This window comes from Rhincodon typus, chromosome 24 (genome assembly GCF_021869965.1).
Source record: "Rhincodon typus isolate 14 chromosome 24, sRhiTyp1.1, whole genome shotgun sequence".
NCBI lineage: Eukaryota > Metazoa > Chordata > Chondrichthyes > Orectolobiformes > Rhincodontidae > Rhincodon > Rhincodon typus.
The window spans coordinates 6,174,795-6,193,435 of record NC_063355.1 but is presented as its reverse complement, the minus strand read 5'-3'; the positions used below and the strand labels follow the sequence as shown (position 1 = coordinate 6,193,435).

At 41.6% G+C, this 18,641-nt stretch overlaps 1 protein-coding gene across 6 annotated transcripts in view; it reads right to left on the bottom strand.

Moving 5' to 3' along the window:
* Positions 1-9,573: 9,573 nt before the first annotated feature.
* ypel1 (yippee-like 1) overlaps positions 9,574-18,641 on the bottom strand; it is a 41,641-nt gene continuing 32,573 nt past the window's right edge. For 4 of the 6 annotated variants that reach the window (XM_048611479.1, XM_048611481.1, XM_048611478.1 and 1 more), the window contains exon 4: positions 12,226-13,929. In XM_048611479.1, coding sequence (XP_048467436.1) covers positions 13,680-13,929 — 250 coding nt within the window. In that variant the 3' untranslated portion in view covers positions 12,226-13,679. Of the gene's footprint in view, positions 12,015-12,225; positions 13,930-18,641 lie in introns of those variants that run through there. The other 2 variants (XM_048611483.1, XM_048611482.1) reach the window with 1 other exon arrangement.

The window sequence follows — 18,641 nt, the reverse complement described above, 5'->3', positions numbered from 1 at the left end:
TCCTTAGCCCTGCACTGATCCCTGGAACATCTGGACACCTGTGTCAAACTCCTGATCATTGAAGGCAGAGCTGTAGTCAACACCATTATCTCCTCCATTCTGATCAAAACTCTGACCTTGGTCTCAGCTCCACCCTCTGCAACTGGATCCTCAGCTTTCTGACCCATAGATCACAGTGAGGATAGGTAACTGCATCTTCTCCACAATAACACTCAACACTGGAGCCCCCCCAAGGAAGCAACCTCAGTTCCCTACTGTACTCCCTGTACGCTCACAACTGTATTGTCAAATTCCAAACAAACACCATCTACAAGCTCACTGACGACACCACCATAGTAGGATGGATATCTAACAATGACAAGTCAAAATACAGGAGCGAGGGGTAGAGGGCTTGGTGATGTGGTGCAAGAGAACAATCTGTCTCTCAACATTAGCAAAACTAAAGAACTGATCGTTGACTTCAGAAAGAAACGTGGAGAACATGCCATCTACAATCAACGGAACTGAGGTCGAGAGGGTGGAAAGCGTCAAGTTCCTCAGAGTGATAATAACCAACCACCTGTCCTGGACTTCCCACATAGATGCAATGGTCAAGGCGGCACAATGCCGCTTCTTCCTCAGGCAGATTAGGAAATTTGGCATGTCCATAAAGGACTCTCACCAACATCTATTGATGCACCATTGAAAGCATACCATCCGGCTGCAAAACAGCCTAGTATGGCAACTGCTCTGTCCAGGACTAAGAAACAACAGACAGTGGTGTGCACAGCCCAGACCATCACAGAAGCCAAATTTCCATCCATGGACTCCATTTACATAGCTCACTGCCACAGAAAGGTGGCCAACATCAGAGACCCATCACACCCCAGTACTGATTTCCTACACGTTCTTCCGTCAGGCTAAGGATACAGAAGCCCGACCCCCCAGCAGGTTCAGGAACAGCTTCTTCAAGGCTGTTATTAGACTGATGAAGGGACTCTTTAGCCTCAAATAACACTGATCTCGCTAACATTGATCTCACCTAGTGCATACCCTGTGCAATGTAACCTGTATGCCTCCAAGTCTTTTTGATCTGTACATCCTTGCTTACTGTCTGTCTGTGCTGGTTGTAAACAAAGCTTTTCACTGTACTTCAGTACAAGTGACAATAAAATCAAACAAGCTTTGCTAGTTCTTTTGCAATTCTAACTTTTTACAAACTAAACATATTCTAATATCCAGAATCAGACACCCTAATTAGCATAACAAAAGACAAATGCAGTTAAGTCATGGAATTCTCAGCAAACCTCACCCCACCAGATGTCAGTGACTCCATGGATCATCCAATCTCATTAAATCTTTACAAGGGATTTCAATTCTTTCTTTTGAAGACTTAGATTCAGAATTTGTTCAAAAGCCACTCCACTTTCACCCTAAATTCACTTGAGTTTAGAAGAATGAGAGGAGATTTAATTGAGGTATACAAGGTGCTAAAGGGGATTGACAAAGTAGATGTAGGGCAAATGTTTCCCCTGGTGGGACAAACTAGACCAAGAGGTTGTGGTTTTAGGCTAAGGAGTGGCAAATTTAAAATAGAGAGAGGAGGAGGAATTACTTCTCTCAAACGGTCATGAAATCAGTGGAATTCACTATTCCAGAGAGCAATGGATGGCTTATATATATATATAAAAAAAAAGAGGAAATAGACAGATTTATAATTAGGAACAGGTTTGGAGTGAACAGGAAAGAGTTGTTGAGGCCAAAATGAAATCAGCTATGGTCGTATTAAATGGCGGAGCACGTTCAAGATTCTGCATTGCCTACTTCTGGTCCTAGCTCTTATATTCTTATCACAGATGGCCTCAATGACCATTCGCATTCTGGTAGATAATCTTCATTCCTTGGAATATGCAAGTGACACTCCAGCAATTGCTCACTGGCAGAATTCCAGCCTTTCACAGGCAGTTAGCTTCACCAAGCTAGTACTGCCCCTTTCATTTCTGTTAGGCTTGCACTCACTGTCTCATTGACATGCCACAACTGTAAGTGTTCTACTGTGACCGCTAAACCATTTTGGAGCGGCCTATTGAAAACCTTACAAAAAGAGCTACCTCTGTTCCCAGGCAGGATTGCATTTAGCAGCCACTGAAACTCAAACTGTGGCAGTCCCTTGGAACTGTCTGTACCATGAGTGTTGCAATGTTCACATCTTACTGGCTTAAAGAATACAAATTGCATAGAGTTGTACATCACTGAAACACAATCTCTGGTCCAACTGGTCAATGCTGACAGGTGACTGAAATAATTTCTTTGGGTGACTGGGAACTTCATGTTGGACTTAATATTGCAGATTTCAATTAACTCCAGTTTTTTGTGTATTGAAAACAACAATAGGTCTCTCATCATTAAACAGTGAAAAAGAGTACAACCTGCCCTCATCAGATGAATAAATTGAGCAGAAAAAGAAACGTTCTGTTGAATTGCACTCTTCCCACATAAAACATGCTCATCTTTTGCTTAAGGAAGGAGAAAGGGAAATGTCAAGGGGGAGAAAAGAAAAGAACAGGAGTACTCCATATACATTGCTATACTTTTAAGGTTGGGGTTTCCAACTGGCCCAAGTCTACAAGTTAAGAATTTTTGATGAACCCAAAGGATTGCATATGATGATATTAATTTGTAGGGCCTGAAGGGGAGATACCTTTATGAAAAGTGGGGAGCAACAGAAATGAAGACTGGTTGAACTTACAAATGCCTGAAGGCAGTGTACGTACTCCAACCCTAAAAAGGTTTGTATGGATTCATGTCAATATCAGACAAGCAGTTTCCATAAACAGACCAAGTCTCCTCTGAATTGAAAGCAACACTTGCTGTATGATTATTTTCCTAGCAGATAATTGAAGAACAGTCCTAACTTGAGCTTAGCTGTCTCAGGCTGGACAGGAGAAAGTGATGAGCAAAGTGTGAGGTAATTCACTCTGGTAGGAAGAAGAGGTCTAGAGTATTTTCTAAATGGAGAAAGACTTCAGAAATCTGAAGCACTAACATACAGGTTCCGTTGGCAGTTAGGATGGCAAATGCAATGTTAGCATTGATTTTGAGAGGGATAGAGTGGCCTTTATTTCTGAAGTTATGATTTGCATGGTAAGACACTCAGATGATGATCATACAAGGTGGTAGCGAAATTGGCCAAAAGCTGTCTGGCAGTGAGAGAGTTTTCTAAATTTCAGAATGGCAAGGATGTGTGTGGAATTGCATGGGGGTCAAACTTTCAGGAATTCTGGAGCAATCTCATCATATCCCACTGCTCTACAACATTTCAGAATTTATGGCAAATTAAGGCACCTGATGTTTCAACAATTTAACCTTCACTCATTGGAGAATTGTTTGACTGAGACACAAATTGCGACCACTATGAAAGGCATTCAATCTACAATAAATTTAAAGTTATATTTAGCCAGTGCTTCAAACAATTATAAACCCAAACAAAGAATCTCCCCAGCCATCACACCCATTCAACAATCGACCAAACATTATTAGCAACTAAATGTGTTGTGTTTGTAGTATTCCCTAGCAGTCTTGAAGGAAGGTAGCTGAATATTTCCTACCATCCAGAAAAGGTGAAAGGGTTTGCTTTTTTTACAATTTGACCAAAGATTTTGAATTCTCAAAGCCAAATTTCAGTCAGGTCTTACATTTTGAATATTGACATTTTCTCCATTGTTAGATTGATTTATTTTCTCCTCGTAGTTGTAAAGAACTGCAATTGTAATATTCAAATGAAAGCAAAATACTGCAGATGCTGGAAATCTGAGCACCACCTGTGGACAGAGAACCAGAATTAATGTTTCAAAACCCCTGAAGTCATGGAACTCAATACTGAGCCCTGGAGACTGTAAAGCACGTAAGCACAAAACGAGGTGTTGTTGCTCAAACTTGCTTCATTGGAACATTGCAGCATGCCCAGGACAGAAAGGTTAGTGCAGGACTGAGGTGGTTTGTTAACATGGCAAACAACTAGGAAGTCAGGATCATTTCTCAGGACAAAGCAGAGATGTTCTGCCAAGCAGTCACCCAAGTCTGCATTAGTTCTCAGTGTAAAAGGAGGCTGTATTGTGAGCGAGTACAGTAGACTGGATTGAAGGAAGTACAAGTAAAGCACTGATTCACCTAGGTGGTGTGTTTGGTATTTGGACAATGAGGGGGGAGTTAATGGACATGTGCTACCCCTTTGGCAACTATAATGGGAAGGTGCCATCAGGGAAAATGAGAAAGTGTTAGGAAGGATGGAGGAATAGACCAGGGTGTCAAAAGGCACACCGTGGACCACTGACTGTAGCAAGGACAGTAAGACGCGTTTGATGTTATCCGGCTGCATGTGAAGGTAATGGCTGACGATCCTTTGAATGCAGAGTGGTGAGGTGGAAAAGTGAAGATGAAAGGAATCCTATTGTTGTTTTGGAAGGGGGAGTAAGGGTTAAAGGGCAGAAAAGGGGAGAGATGGGACAGAGAGGGCTGAGGGGCCTGTATAACACAAGGCGGGGAGGTGGGGGGGGTGGGTGGTGGTGTCATCATGTAAGTGGCACCCCAATGGAAGGCACCATAATTAGGACAGAACGTGTTCTGAAAAAGATTCACACCGGGCTTAAAAAAGTGTCTTAAACTGCTTCTCTCTCCACAGAAGCTGCCAGACCCACTAGGTTTCTCCAGCACTGTTTTTATTTCAGTGGGAGCACTCCTGTCATGTCAGAGCTCCAATCTAAATGTCAGCACAAAATTAAGTGACCTCCTTCAGATGAAAGTGTAAAAATCAAGACCCCCCCCACATCTTTTAAACTTGGCAGAAAGATCTATGCTACTGCTTTGAAGACTCCATGACACTAACTTTGAAGAGTAGAGAATATTTCCATCTCCCACACCCCTTATTCAGCCCAATACTTATCCTTCAGACAACACAAGATACTTTGAACAGACATTATTACATGCTTCTGGGGCAGGTTGGACCAAACCTGGGCCTGCAGCTGAGGTAGGGACATTACCACTGCACCATAAGAGAAAGCCCTCCTTCAGCCAACATAGATTAAATCTAATCACCATTGCATTATTGTTTGCAAATTGGCCAAGATCTTCCCTGCAATTCAACAGCAACTACACTTTAGGAAGAACTTCAGCTGTGAAGTGCTTTGGGATACTGAAGTTCAGAAAGACCTGTATAAAAGTTCCAGTCTCCTTTTTATCCTACGCAGAGCCAGTAGCCAGTTCTACACCACTTTAAAACATAGCTTTAGGGCCAATTTTCAATTAACCATCTGAAGGAGGCTGTTTAGAATGCCAGTCATTCAGAACATTGATATATTACATTGACAAACCCATGGAGACTCAAGTTCACGTGAAGCAACAGGAATTGAAAATTGGTTTCAGTCTTGTGTAATTGCTTGGACGCAGTGGAGGTTAATCACAGTGGCCATGAATCAAGTCTCGTCATTCCCACATTTTCTCATCTTTAGGTGAAATGCTTTAATCCAAAAATTAAAAATGCAGAACAAGGCAGAAGCCATTTCAATCTGGCACTCTCTCCCAGAAGAACTTAGTAATTTGGTGCTGTTTTGCCTGGTGCCATTGGGCTTTATTCTCATCCAGTTTCTTGGGCACACAGTTTCTTTAAAGCTCCAACTCCAGTTCACAGCAACTACCAGGTAAGACATAAAAAAAAAGTTTTAAACTTAGTGTCAGTTAAACCATTGATTGTAAAATGGGTTAAACTCAGCAATAAAAAAAACAAATATCTATTGACTTGTATGTCTAGTAATTGTTGATACTATAGTTAGGGAGGCACTATGTCAAGCAAACAACTTCCAGGCTCTTAAGCACAAACAAATATAAACTTGCATTTATATAGCACCTTCCCAAAATCTCCGGATGTCCCACGCATGTCTTACATCCAACACACTTGTGACAATGAGAGATGTTGCACATATGCACATGGCAAGATCCCAAACAGGAACATGATCATGATTAGATGATCTGCTGTTCAGTGATATTGTCACAGGGATATATTTTGGCAGATGTCAGTGAGATCTTGGCTTCCATTTAACATGTCATCCAAAACACAGACAAGCAACAAGGGAAAAGAAAGGCTTCAGACAGATAACATAGCTCACAGGTTCCATTGGCCCTCCAGCTAGTTTGGTCATCCATTATGAAAACTAAACCCATTTGATTTGGAACTTTTTACTTTTGCATATCTGCACTTAGCTGCATCCTTGGCATAAATCTACTTCTGGACTTGATGAACGATGGAAGCCTTACTGCCAAGATGAGCTGGCAACAAAAACAAATTCCAGAAGTCTTTGAAGAACCTTCTACCAGTAGCAACAATTGCTTTCTGCCAGAGGCTGTCAGCTATAAACACAGCAGTCTGTCAATTCCTGAGCAGAGTCCAGGATTAAGGGACATGGCTTAAATGTTGGCACCATCCATATCAGGAGTGAATATCTACATGCAAGGACCGTGATAGAAAACTGGCACTGGTGATGAAATCAATTTCATTTTTGGTCTACATTCTGAAAGTCATGAGGCTGTAACTCATGACTTAACGTTCCAAGGGTTGATACATCATTACAAGGCAGAATTGGATAAGAACCCTGTTGGACAGTTTTAATGGATCACACAGATCAGTACAAGGGGCACAGGAGACCAGTTTAAAAGAAAAATCTCACAAAATCAGGAGCAAAGAGTCTCCATGCAACAACAGTACTAGTCTTTGCTGGTTCCACACAGCTGGGGCTCAAAAAAGTCTGCCAGGACTGAAGAAGGCAGAAGGCCACTGGCCACGTGCTATTGGGCAGTTGGGGCTCAGGAACCCCGGGGCACTCATCACCTCAGTGCAGTTGAAAGGGAGTCATCTTCTATAGAGCTAGCAGGAAATACCTATGCAGAGCAGGTCAGTAAACTGAAGCTAGAGAGCTGGAAAATTGCCCATAGCTAGACACTAGCATGTAGCCTTGCAAATCCAGTAGGATGCTGGATTTTCCAAAGGGGCTGAACAACTGTCAGGTGAGCAGTCATTGGTACAGTGAGAGTTGGAACAGCTGCTGAGGGTAGAACGTCAGAAAAGCAGCTCAAATACCTTGTGAAGGAAACAGTTTCAAAGAATGAGAGACTGGAGTTCACCAACAGAAGAACAGGTTGTTCAGAAAATTCTGGCATATTGGTTCCATCATTTAATGTGCAGCTTGTAGCAGGTTTGACCACAGCTTGTACATTAATTCACATACTCAAACAGCCAGCGAAAACAAATTGCTGGAAAAGCTCAGCAGGGTCGGACAGCACCTGTGGAGAGAAATCAGTTAACATGTCAGGTACAGTGACCCTTCCTTAAACATTCAGAATTGGCACGAATTGAAAACAAATGGTCAATTCTCTCCTTTAACTTTGTAGAGTAAAAATTGCTTTTGTTTAATGGCATAGAATCTAGTAGCTTTGTTCTGTTCAATAAAATTTAGTGTACTTTGAACAAAAAGCTATTAGGATCACAACCAAATTTAAGGGTCTGGTTTGGGATCATTGTCCACTTTCTTTTGAAAATTGCAGTTAGTGTCAGATTAATTAATTTTAACTGTGAAGATTGGAGCCAAATGGCAAGTAAATGGACACAGATCACAGATCAGATGTGATCTTACCAAAAAAAAGAAAGCAGAAGATCAAGGGGCTAAAAGACCGACTAGTTTCCATGATCCATTTATAGATGGAATTACACATCAAATGAAGTCCAATCCATTTATACTGCAGCACCTAGATAAATTCATGAATTTTCCTGTTGTGGGTACATGTCTAGAGGAGTACAAAACATTTGGTGAACATACCAACTCTTGGACAGCCTCTGCCCAAGTGACAAATGGTTCATTGCACAAAATACAAGTGCTCTGAAAGATGCTTAATTTTAGCACCAGGGATTGCTTAATAAATTTACTCATGTTGATTGCATTTCATGACAATATATTTTGTTCCCGAAATTTACCATCTCCCACACCCCCCTCTGTAAATCTACCTCCCCAAAATCAAGCTGCGTGTCACTTGTCCTGATGTTAAGTATCAAAATTTTACTTCTAAAGTGCTTTGGAATATTTAATACTATAACCAATCCATGTAGTTAGTGAATAACTCTGCATTCACACTGAGACCTTTATGGAAGTGGAAGCAGTCTTCAGAAGTAGTCAAAACACAAGATATGGAACAGGAATGCAAAACTGAACTGAAAAATTGTAATCTGGTTTACTCAACAGTCAATATGAATTGAGTGGAGCCAAGATTCCTTGCAACAAAAAATAGAAAACATTAACAAAATGTCTTTTTCCAGTGATAGTCAAAGTTTGTGTCTTGAGATTTGGAATTCCTTGCATTTGGCAGAAAATGCAAAGGGGAACACATTTATACTACATAAGAGAGCGCTGATTGATTGGCAAGTGAACTTTGGCAAAGACATTGCCAGGGACGATGCACTAGTTTGATGACTGACAGTTGCATTTTAAGCCAAGCAGGTTAACTCTGATTGATCAAGACATTGTTGTGAAGAACGTACCAACCATAGGCAAAAACCATTCACCAAAGTTGAAACAAGCATAAATTTGTGTACACATTCTGTTTGTCTGCATAGAACAGGGCCGTGTGTTTTAATATAAACAGCTTCTAGAATGCAGGCAGAAAGAATATGTTGAAATAGGCACCATTGTGTGTACATGTTTATGTGTCTGCATACTGGAAGCTGACTATATTAATACACAGAACCCTGTTCTTTCTGGACAGAAAGCGCTGTACACATTCCATCTGTTTCATCTCAATATAACAGGCAATAGCCATTGCTGGCGCATTCCTCAGGGCAATGTCTTGACTGAGCAGAGCCAACCGGTCAGGTTTTAAAACTGCCAAGCTGTTTAAAACAATATAGTCGGTCATCATGCATTCTCCAAGGCAACACTCCTGCCAATCAGAATCCATTGACTAACCAATCAGTATTGTCTTTGCAAACGGTATACTCGTTCCCTTTACATTGATATTTCTTATGAATTGTCCTGATAAGTGGACATTTTTTGACAACATGTCTTTTCATCAATCAAGGTCTACACTTCTAAAAGACTGAATACAGGATCTATGAGGAGAAAGTATAGGTAAGTGTTTCAAATCTAACCATTCCACCTGTTAATGGCCAATAATTCCACTTCAAGCCAATTGAGAGGGAAGCATTTGGGACATTTTAGAGAAGATGAAGCTCCATCCCAAAGTGCAGTTCAAAAACTGCACTCGGCCTTTAAACTCTACACACCAAGCTCAGCATCCGTGTGCCATCCTCTGGAAAAACAAATGCAGGAAAATTCACCAAATAATGTTAGAGGAATTATCTTTCACTCCAGAGTGGTATATCCTTAGCACACAAGAACGATCACAAAAATCAGCAAACAAAATTGTTGGGAATGTTTCAATTACAACTCCATGTTTCTGTGAAGGAGAGCTGCCATGACATGAATGCCACAGACCCCTATCTGTGTGCTTCACACCCTTGCTCATATCTCAACCATCACTGACAGACAGGTTGTGTCCTGGTGAAAGTCTTTATTTTAACTTCAGTACAATACAGTGAGTTGCTGCACAAAGTTGATGTAGTTTCAAGACAGATCAGCAAAGCAATGTATAGTCCCAATAGCTATAGGGGAAGGGGGGGGGGGCAGTGGGGGGAGAAACCATTCAAACATTTATTTCTCAAAAATTATAAAAAGAATTCAGGCACAAAAATCATTACATCTCTAATGTAGAACAAGCTTTAGAACTTGTAATATCATCAACCATTCTTGTAGAAAGCACACTTCAGACTGTTGCTTCACCCTTGCACCAGTCACTACCAATCATTGCTCTGCAGAGCACTGCTCACATACTGGACATATATTAACACCCTAAAGCCTCAATAAAACTCAAAGTTCAAATATACAGAGAACAAAAACCAAGACAGCTATCATTTTGATTTTGGGAAAGCAAAATACAAAGTTTAAAAAGAATGTGTTACCATGTCTCTGAAGGCTAAACTGACAGATTTCACTTGGGATTGGCCAGCTCATCGTTCTGCCCGATTGGTCCAGGAAGAGCTGCCTCCACCCCCACCACCCCACCCCCAAAAATCAATTATTTTACTAAAAATAAAAGAAGTTAAAAGTGGAGAGAATTTCTCAAAAATAAGAAAAACAACTTTTAAATCAGGTTACAAAGAGACAGTGTGTTATAGAAACAAAAGACAAGTTCCAGAGAACAAAAGTGCTCAGGCAGGGGAAGCAAAAATCAACTTACCCAGTAAAAATATGTATAAAACCTTAAATATGCTTTTTTTTTCTTCTAAATGTACAAAAAATGTTTATATATATAGGGAAACTGGTTTAACAAGATTTTCGATCTGTAGTCTGCTTCAAGTATATAATTTCTGTAGTGTGACCCTGCTGGAAATTGGCTCAGTAACCAGACTGGCCCCATTTTCCCCCTCCTTCAGCGGTGCTCATGTGACCAGGACCCTTCCCCCAAAGAATTCCAAAATCATTGCACCGCACCAGGGAAAGAGAATTCTGACAGCAAGAGTGCAGGCAAAAAAAAAGTTACATTTAAGCGGTGATAAGAACACCATTTATTTGATAGGAAATGAGAGCAATCTCACTTGGGACAACACCTTTTTTAAAAATGAAAAAAATAAAGGCGGGGTGGGGAAGAGAATCACGCAAAAGCAGATTTTTTTTTTTTTTTTTAAATAGACCTTCCTGTTAACACTGCACAAGAGACTTTTAGCAGCAGAGTGCATTGTTGCATGTAGTGAGCCCACACGACAAAAGAAAATGATTTAACCAGCAAACCATTGCACCCAAAAAAAACTATCCACACTCCAACAGGGAACGGCCATCCGCCAAAAAATAAATCTAGGGGGCAAGGATCAGAACAGGAGAATGCGATAAGGTAAAAATATCTAATTATTTTAAAAGGAACAAAAACAAAGTTCTGATTGTGGGTCTAGTTTTGAATCCCCATTTCCCAGGCACGTGCAAAGGAACTTCCTGCGTTCAGTTAAAGTCGTAACGGTCCACAGACGAGGAGCCCAGCTCTACACTTAGAAAATGCATATCACATCCAGAAGACCTCTTTTTGTGCCTGGTTTTGTCCAGTGCATTAGTGTACGGCAATACATGGAACCAGCCACATGTCTTTTCTTTTTATAAAGAATTTCAGTGGTTCCTCTTTCTCACCCAACTGTTCCCCACCAACACTGCAGCTGTTGAACACTAGATTCTTGCCTCCTAGACATCAGCCACAGTTTGGAAGTAACAGAAGAAATCAATTGCAACCAATGGGATTCAATTATCTCAATGCCATAACATTGCGACCATTATCCCAAGCCCCGAAACAACTTGCTTTTAAAAATAAAATTGCTACATTTATGATGTATGATATATACATATGTATATACATACATAACTCCCTCCTCAACCCTCTCTATGCTGCTCAGCTCATCCAATTTTCTAGTGTAAAAGCATGCACAGCAATAGAAGAGATACACAGTGGAGTTTAAAGACAGGGAAGGGAGGACAGCCAAGTTCAGAACAGTCATTTGTAAAGCTACACTTCCCAAAAATAAAACTTCAATTATTCTCCTTTCACTCAAACTGTAAAGAGCGCAGGAAAAGGACAATTCCTCTATAGATGTCTACAGTGTTTCACAGGAGAGAACACCAAACCTACAGAGATTAAAAAAGCAAAAAGGGCTGACAAGAAGGCGACATCAATGGTTCAGCTGTAAGGTTTTTTTTTAAAAAATGTCATCAAATGTTATTAGAGCTGTCCCATAGCAGAGCATTTTCTGTCCATTAGATCAGCCTCATACAGTCTTAAAATAGCAGCAGGGGTCAGCACCACGCTGGTCATTCCCACCCATTGTCTTTAATCATGTGGGCCAATTCAATAATGAATTTTCCTTCTTTATATTTCTGACTGCTCTCAAAGGCATGTTCCTGGAGAGAGAAAAGAAAACAGTGTCAGCGAGGAAGAGGTGGTAAAATAAAGGCATAGCAGCTTAAATGTCCAAACACCCAAAGTGACCAACAGAAAAATGGAGACTGAACCATAAAATATTAGCAAGATAGAACGTCAGTGTGATCAAGTGATCCCAACACTGACCAGTATGGTGAAATAAATAATCCAACACTGTGGTCCAGCCCATGCAAAATTGGTCACTGCATGCACTTGGGTCACTTTCTCTGGTTCAGAATGTTCCTCGTTCCTGAAGTATAATTCCCAGTCTGTCACTCGTGATCTCACTGTGCCCAGATTTATCAAAGAACAAGCAGTTCCTTACTAGGATATTTTTGTGTCAGTCTATACCCATAATTGGCCATCTGGTCCTCTTAACCTTTTCATTCTACGTGTGCCTCTGATGTGCACTCCTCACCCATCTCTTGGGATTGAATAGGTTGCCTAAACAGGTTTCCTACAAAACGGACGACTGGAGAAAAACCCCATTTCCCCTTGACACCAGTCTCAAACAGACTGGTGAATGGATTCTGATATCTATATTTCTAAATCAGTGACATGAAAAATAAACAAACAAACGTTTTTCGCCCTGTTTTAAGAATACCAATGATTTGCGGTCTGGCCACTGGTCAGGGGGGCAGAAACAGATCCCCAATAGTAAATATTACCCAACAACTTGGCCAGAAAACTACTTTCAGGTGATTTGATCAAATGCACCACTGTAAGGAAATCATACTTGGCAGATAGTGTACAATAATGCCTTCATTCCCAATATGCAAGGTCCATACCACCTATGCAATTATGACCTGTTCTTCAGACAGGGTGAACTCCAGCTGACTGCCAGTTTTGTTTGTGGAGAATTCAATTATCACTCTTAAAAGGGTGGTCAGCCTAGGCATAGCTACTATGGCTGCAAGACGCAAAACTGAAATTGCTGTTTCATTATTTTTCAAAACAAAACTCTAGTCACGAAATGCTGGATTAGACAGCTCGTGTGGAAGAGAGCTCTGTTAACTATTTTTGCTCTTTTCAAAAGGTTCTAATTGACCTGCTGAGTATTTCCAGCATTTGTTTAGATAAGCATATCACCTGCTAAGTTGAGTTCCCCATGAGTGAGGAAGTAGACAAGTAGAGACCTGATCCAGCCTTTATTCAGCAATGACTGGACAGCAACAAAAAACAAGGAAGTAAGCCAAAAAAATGGCAGGGAATGAACACTTCTGAGCAAGTTCAGCTGGAAAGAGACTTTCCCAAGATACATCTGAAGAGGAAGAAGAAGGGAAAGTTGCAAGAATGCAACTCCATTTTACACAGCTAAAATTGGTCCATTAATTTTGCCCCTGCAGCCAAGTAACAGGCTCCATTTTCTTCCCTCAGAATAAATTCCACTTAACAAGGGAGTGAAAGACTCTGTTTCAACAGCCCAGCCAAGATCTCTTGTACAGCAGCCACCTAGAAGGACAGTACACTCCATGGTGGCACGAGGCATGGGAAAAATTGCTCATGTTAGCTAACCAGGTGACAACCCGGTTTTATTTGACCCAATGGCCTAATAGCCAGCTTCATCTGAACATTTAAAGTGTTAGTGCATTCTGAACATCTCCTGCGTCAAACTTGCAGGAACCCTATTGCTGTGGTATCAGTGATCAGTCAGACATGCAAAGGGGTGGTGGGGAATACAAGGAGCCAAAGACCTCATCTCCACTGTCACTCACACTAATCCCCCAACACCAAATGGAAACCAGCAGCACTTTGCAGAATCTAACAACAATGACAAGGAGACATACATATTTCCATCCCAGAGTGGTTTTGCAGTTTTCACAGTAGATGTCCGCTACAGCATGCAATCCCGTCAGCAGTACTCTCTCCTCAGCAGGACCACAGCCCACATTCACCCTACACAGGAGAAAGATCAGAGTAGTTAGTCTACTGCTTTTCACATAATCAACCATTATATTATAACAGAGCCACAACATACCCAATGACTTCATCGTATTGCATTATATTGCTGAGAAGGAAATTACGTTGAGGGTGGCAATGATTAAAAGCTAAGAGATTGAAGGAGCAAACAATAGCTTGATTTGGAGAACTAGTACAAGTCAATGTTCGAACTTCTGGAAACATTAGGGTTAGAGACATGGGAAGTGAACAGGAAGGAACTTGGAGAGGACAAATGTGATACAAATATAGCTGGATTAGTTTAACCAAAATACAGATGCCAGTACAGTCAATAAATCATGAAACAGCAATCTCAGCATTAATAGAGGAGGAGATGGGGTAAACAATAATTGTTGAAATTATGGGCACTTTGTGGACCCAAACCCAGAGGAGACAGGAATTCTGTGCCCTTACTTCACATTAAGGGATATATATCCTATTCCCCACATTCAAACTGCCTGGTGTAACAAAAGAAAAACAAACAGCACTCTGGGGAGGAACAAGAGGCAATCATATTACACCTGCTCTAAATATACTGCCCTAAAGATTTTCAGTTCATGCTCATCTTCATGCACTAGAGTCATTAACCCTAAAACACAAAAAATGCTACGCTGCATTTCCAGCCCCATATTACATGGTTGTCCTGAAATAATGGAGGAGATGGGGAGTCTGGCATTTAACCCAGCTCATTTGCACCCTAAAATACTAGAAATACCCTGGAAAATCCCATAATTTCTCCACTACTGTCTCCAATATTTTAAAGACAATATACAAAACAGCACATACTAGTAGCCTGCAATATTTGCGTTGTGCACCATCCCCAAAATGGACCACAGTAACTCACCAAGGCCTTTCCTTTTGTAGAAAAGAAAATGCATAGCAACACCACCACCTGGAAGCTCTCCTCCAAACCACTTGCCATTCTGACTTGGAACTATATCACCATTCCTTCATGGTCACTGGGTTAAAATCCTAGGACTCCTTGTCTCAGCATTGCATGTGGCCCTATACCACATGAACTGCACAGGTTGAAGGTAGCAGATCGTCACCAGCTTCTCCAAGGCTGTTAGGGATGGGCAATAAATGCTGAGCCAACCAGCAAAACCCACAACCCATCAAACTTAAAAGTAGTTTCACAATTACTTAGGTAAAAAGTTATGGACAGTGTGTAAATAGTTTCTCTTTCCTCTGGTGCTGTCTTCTGTAACAAATCTGCCAATCAACCACGTTTAAAAGAAAAATCTACATTGTAACGTGCTGCACCAAACTCTTTCCTTCTAAGTTCTGAAGATGTTATCATTTCAAACTTTTGTGGCTGTATCCATCTTTTTGAAAATTCACTTTACACTAAGTTGGATTTCCTACACTGTCGGAGTGCTAAAACAACGCTAATCAAAAGTCACAAGTGATATTACAAAGTCCAGCTGCAACTATTATTCTATGCCAAACTGCCTGCATACACTTACAACTTTACCGAGATTACAGGGAGCATTTTTTTTTTTTTTTTAAAAACTGGTGATTCAAAATTATGATATGTTAGAAAGTAACTTACATTTATGAAGTATCCTGAAAAATGTTCCAAAGAGAGTCACATTAAACTATATTTAACACAAAGCCACGTTGATATTGGGATGGGGCAAGGAGGGGTGGCATGGCAGAAGAGGCAAGTTTAATGTGCAACACAAAATAATGGGGAGGTAGAGGTGGAAATTCCAGAACACAAGGCCTTGGCAAGCATTGGTTTGCTGTACATAATGAACTTACAGTGCAGAATTTAGTGACCAACAGCCAGGTTACACTTTGTCAGTACCCTCTTTTTGTGCAGTTAAAACATTTTCCCTCCTAACTGCAATCTTTGATCATCACACGAGTTGAAGTTCTCACCTTTCCAGAAGAGGAGACAGGTGAAGAGAAATGGGTGAGTGAGCCAGTGAAGGGGGATTGTGGGAAAGGATGAAAGCAATGCAAGTCTCAGACAAAAGGCCATAAAATCTAATGAAAAAGCTCCGAGAAATTAGAGCCTTGTCGAATATGAAATAAAAGTGAATCTGTGTAGACCTGTTACAATTTCAAAAAGAAGTGTGAAGCAGGGGTCAGAGGAAGTGGTAACAATGAAATGGAACAAAAACCTTTTAATAAACAGAGGCACAGAAAAATATAAAAAGGATGAAAGGCAGAAAGATGAAGTTAAACAGTCCCAAGCCAACCGTAGATTGAAAATGTAGAGAACAGTGACTACAACCATTGCAATTTACCCAACACAGGGTCTTGTTTTATATACTGATGTTCACAAATATACACATCACTTGTGCACAAAGTAACAGTAAGGCAGGATTATCCCAGAGCAACTGGCTTGATGCTCAAATTTGGTGGATCAGAGGGGGCATCCTTGGCCCCCTCTATTTTACACTTAGATGCTGCCCTCATCCACAATATCCAAATAAGAAAACAGGGTCAGTTTCCACATATTTGCAAATGGTATCTAAATTTTCTTCACCAATTCTCCCAGTCTCTAATTTATCACTGCTGGAGCAGAAATTTCCTCTAAATAGTTGGAAGAACAAAAGTCATCTTCAGTTCCCCATACCAAAGACACCCACCTTCCCAGAAACCAAGACTGAACCAGGCTGTTCATAACTTACGGTATATCAGACAAGCTATGAACTGAGTCAAGCTTCCAACTCCATACCTGGGCTGTCAATAAGACCATTTTTTTCCCTATTTCCCAACACTCCTGCCTCCATGATGATGTCCTGGTTCCATCCAGACTGATATGCACTAGTAAGTCTCCCATCTTCCACCCTCCATAAACTTATGAAGCCTACATTAAGTTCTATTCACCAATCATCCCTGTGCTTACTGATCTGCAGTGGGCGCCACTCAAGAAACATCTAGCTTTGGAGGTTACATCTTTGTTTTCCAAGTCCTGCCATAGCCCTAATTTTGACCCTTCTCCCCAACTTTCAACTTATCGGTGCTCCTTCAATGCTGGTTCCTCTGCATTCCCAACTTTAATTGCTCCACCATATCAGCTAACCTTCAACTGCCAAAGGCCATCTCCTTTAAGATGGTCCTTAAAAACTTGCCTCTGATCAATATTTTGTCTTAGTCACTTATTTTATCTTTGTGTGATGTCAATTTTTGCTTAATAACACTAAGATTGTTTTACTACATTTTACAAAATGCTCTACAAATCCAAGTAGTTATTATAATATGATCTGTGTTACAGTTACTTAAAATGCAGCCCAAGTTTTTGGAGCAACAGATTTAAGAAATAAGAATTTAAAATAAATATATAAAGAGAAAGCAGAAAAACACCGCTCAGTTGCATTAGGTTGGATTTGAGAATGTAAGCTAGTTTGAATGTGGTAAGGGGTGGGCAGAGATAAAGAGAAGTGAGAAAGAACCAGTTTGATTACATATAAAATGGATGTTTAAGTGCATTACCCCAGAGTGGTTAGAATGTGGAACATGCTTGCACAAGGTAAACAGTACACATAGACTGAAATAGAAGCTACATAAAAAAACACGGAGAAAGAAATGGAAGGTTATACCGGAGATAGTATGAACTGCAGATGCTGGAGAACCTGAGATAACAAGGTGTAGAGCTGGATGAACACAGCAGGCCAAGCAGCATCAGAGAAGCAGGAAGGCTGACGTTTCGGGCCTAGACCCTTCTTCAGAAATGGGGGAGGGGAAGGGGGTTCTGAAATAAATAGGGAGAAAGGGGGAGGCAGATAGAAGATGGATAGAGAAGATAGGTGGAGAGGAGACAGACCGGTCAAAGAGGCGGGGATGGAGCCAGTAAAGCCGAGTGTACGTGGGGAGGTAGGGAGGAGATAGGTCAGTCCAGGGAGGACGGACAGGTCAAGGGGCCGGGATGAGGTTAGTAGGTAGGAGATGGGGGTGGGGCTTGAGGTGGGAGGAGGGGATAGTGGGAGGAAGAACAGGTTAGGGAGGCGGGGACGAGCTGGGCTGGTTTTGGGATGCGGTAGGGGGAGGTGAGATTTTGAAGCTTGTGAAGTCCACATTGATACCATTGGGCTGCAGGGTTCCCAAGCGGAATATGAGTTGCTGTCCCTGCAACCTTTGGGTAGCATCGTTGTGGCACTGCAGGAGGCCCAGGATGGACATGTTGTCTGTGGAATGGGAGGGGGAGTTGAGATGGTTCGCGACTGGGAGGTGCAGTTGTTTAGTGCGAACCGAGTGTAGGTGTTCTGCAAAGCGGTCCCCAAGCCTCCGCTTGGTTTCCCCGATGTAGAGGAGGCCACAACGGGAACAGCAGATGCAGTATACCACATTAGCAGATGTGCAGGTGAACATCTGCTTGATGTGGAAAGTCTGGGGCCTGGGATGGGGGAGGTGTAGGGGCAGGTGTAGCACTTCCTGCGGTTGCAGGGAAAAGTGCTGGGTGAAGTGGGGCTGGAGGGGAGTGTGGAGCGAACAAGGGAGTCACGGAGAGAGTTGTCCCTCCGGAAAGCAGATAAGGGTGGGGAGGGAAAAATGTCATCCCAAAACCAGCCCAGCTCGTCCCCGCCTCCCTAACTTGTCCTTCCTCCCACCTATCGCCTCATCCCACCCCCTTGACAGGTCAGTCCACGGAGGACGGACAGATCTCCTCCCTACCTCCCCACCTACACTCACCTTTACTGGCTCCATCCCCGCCTCTT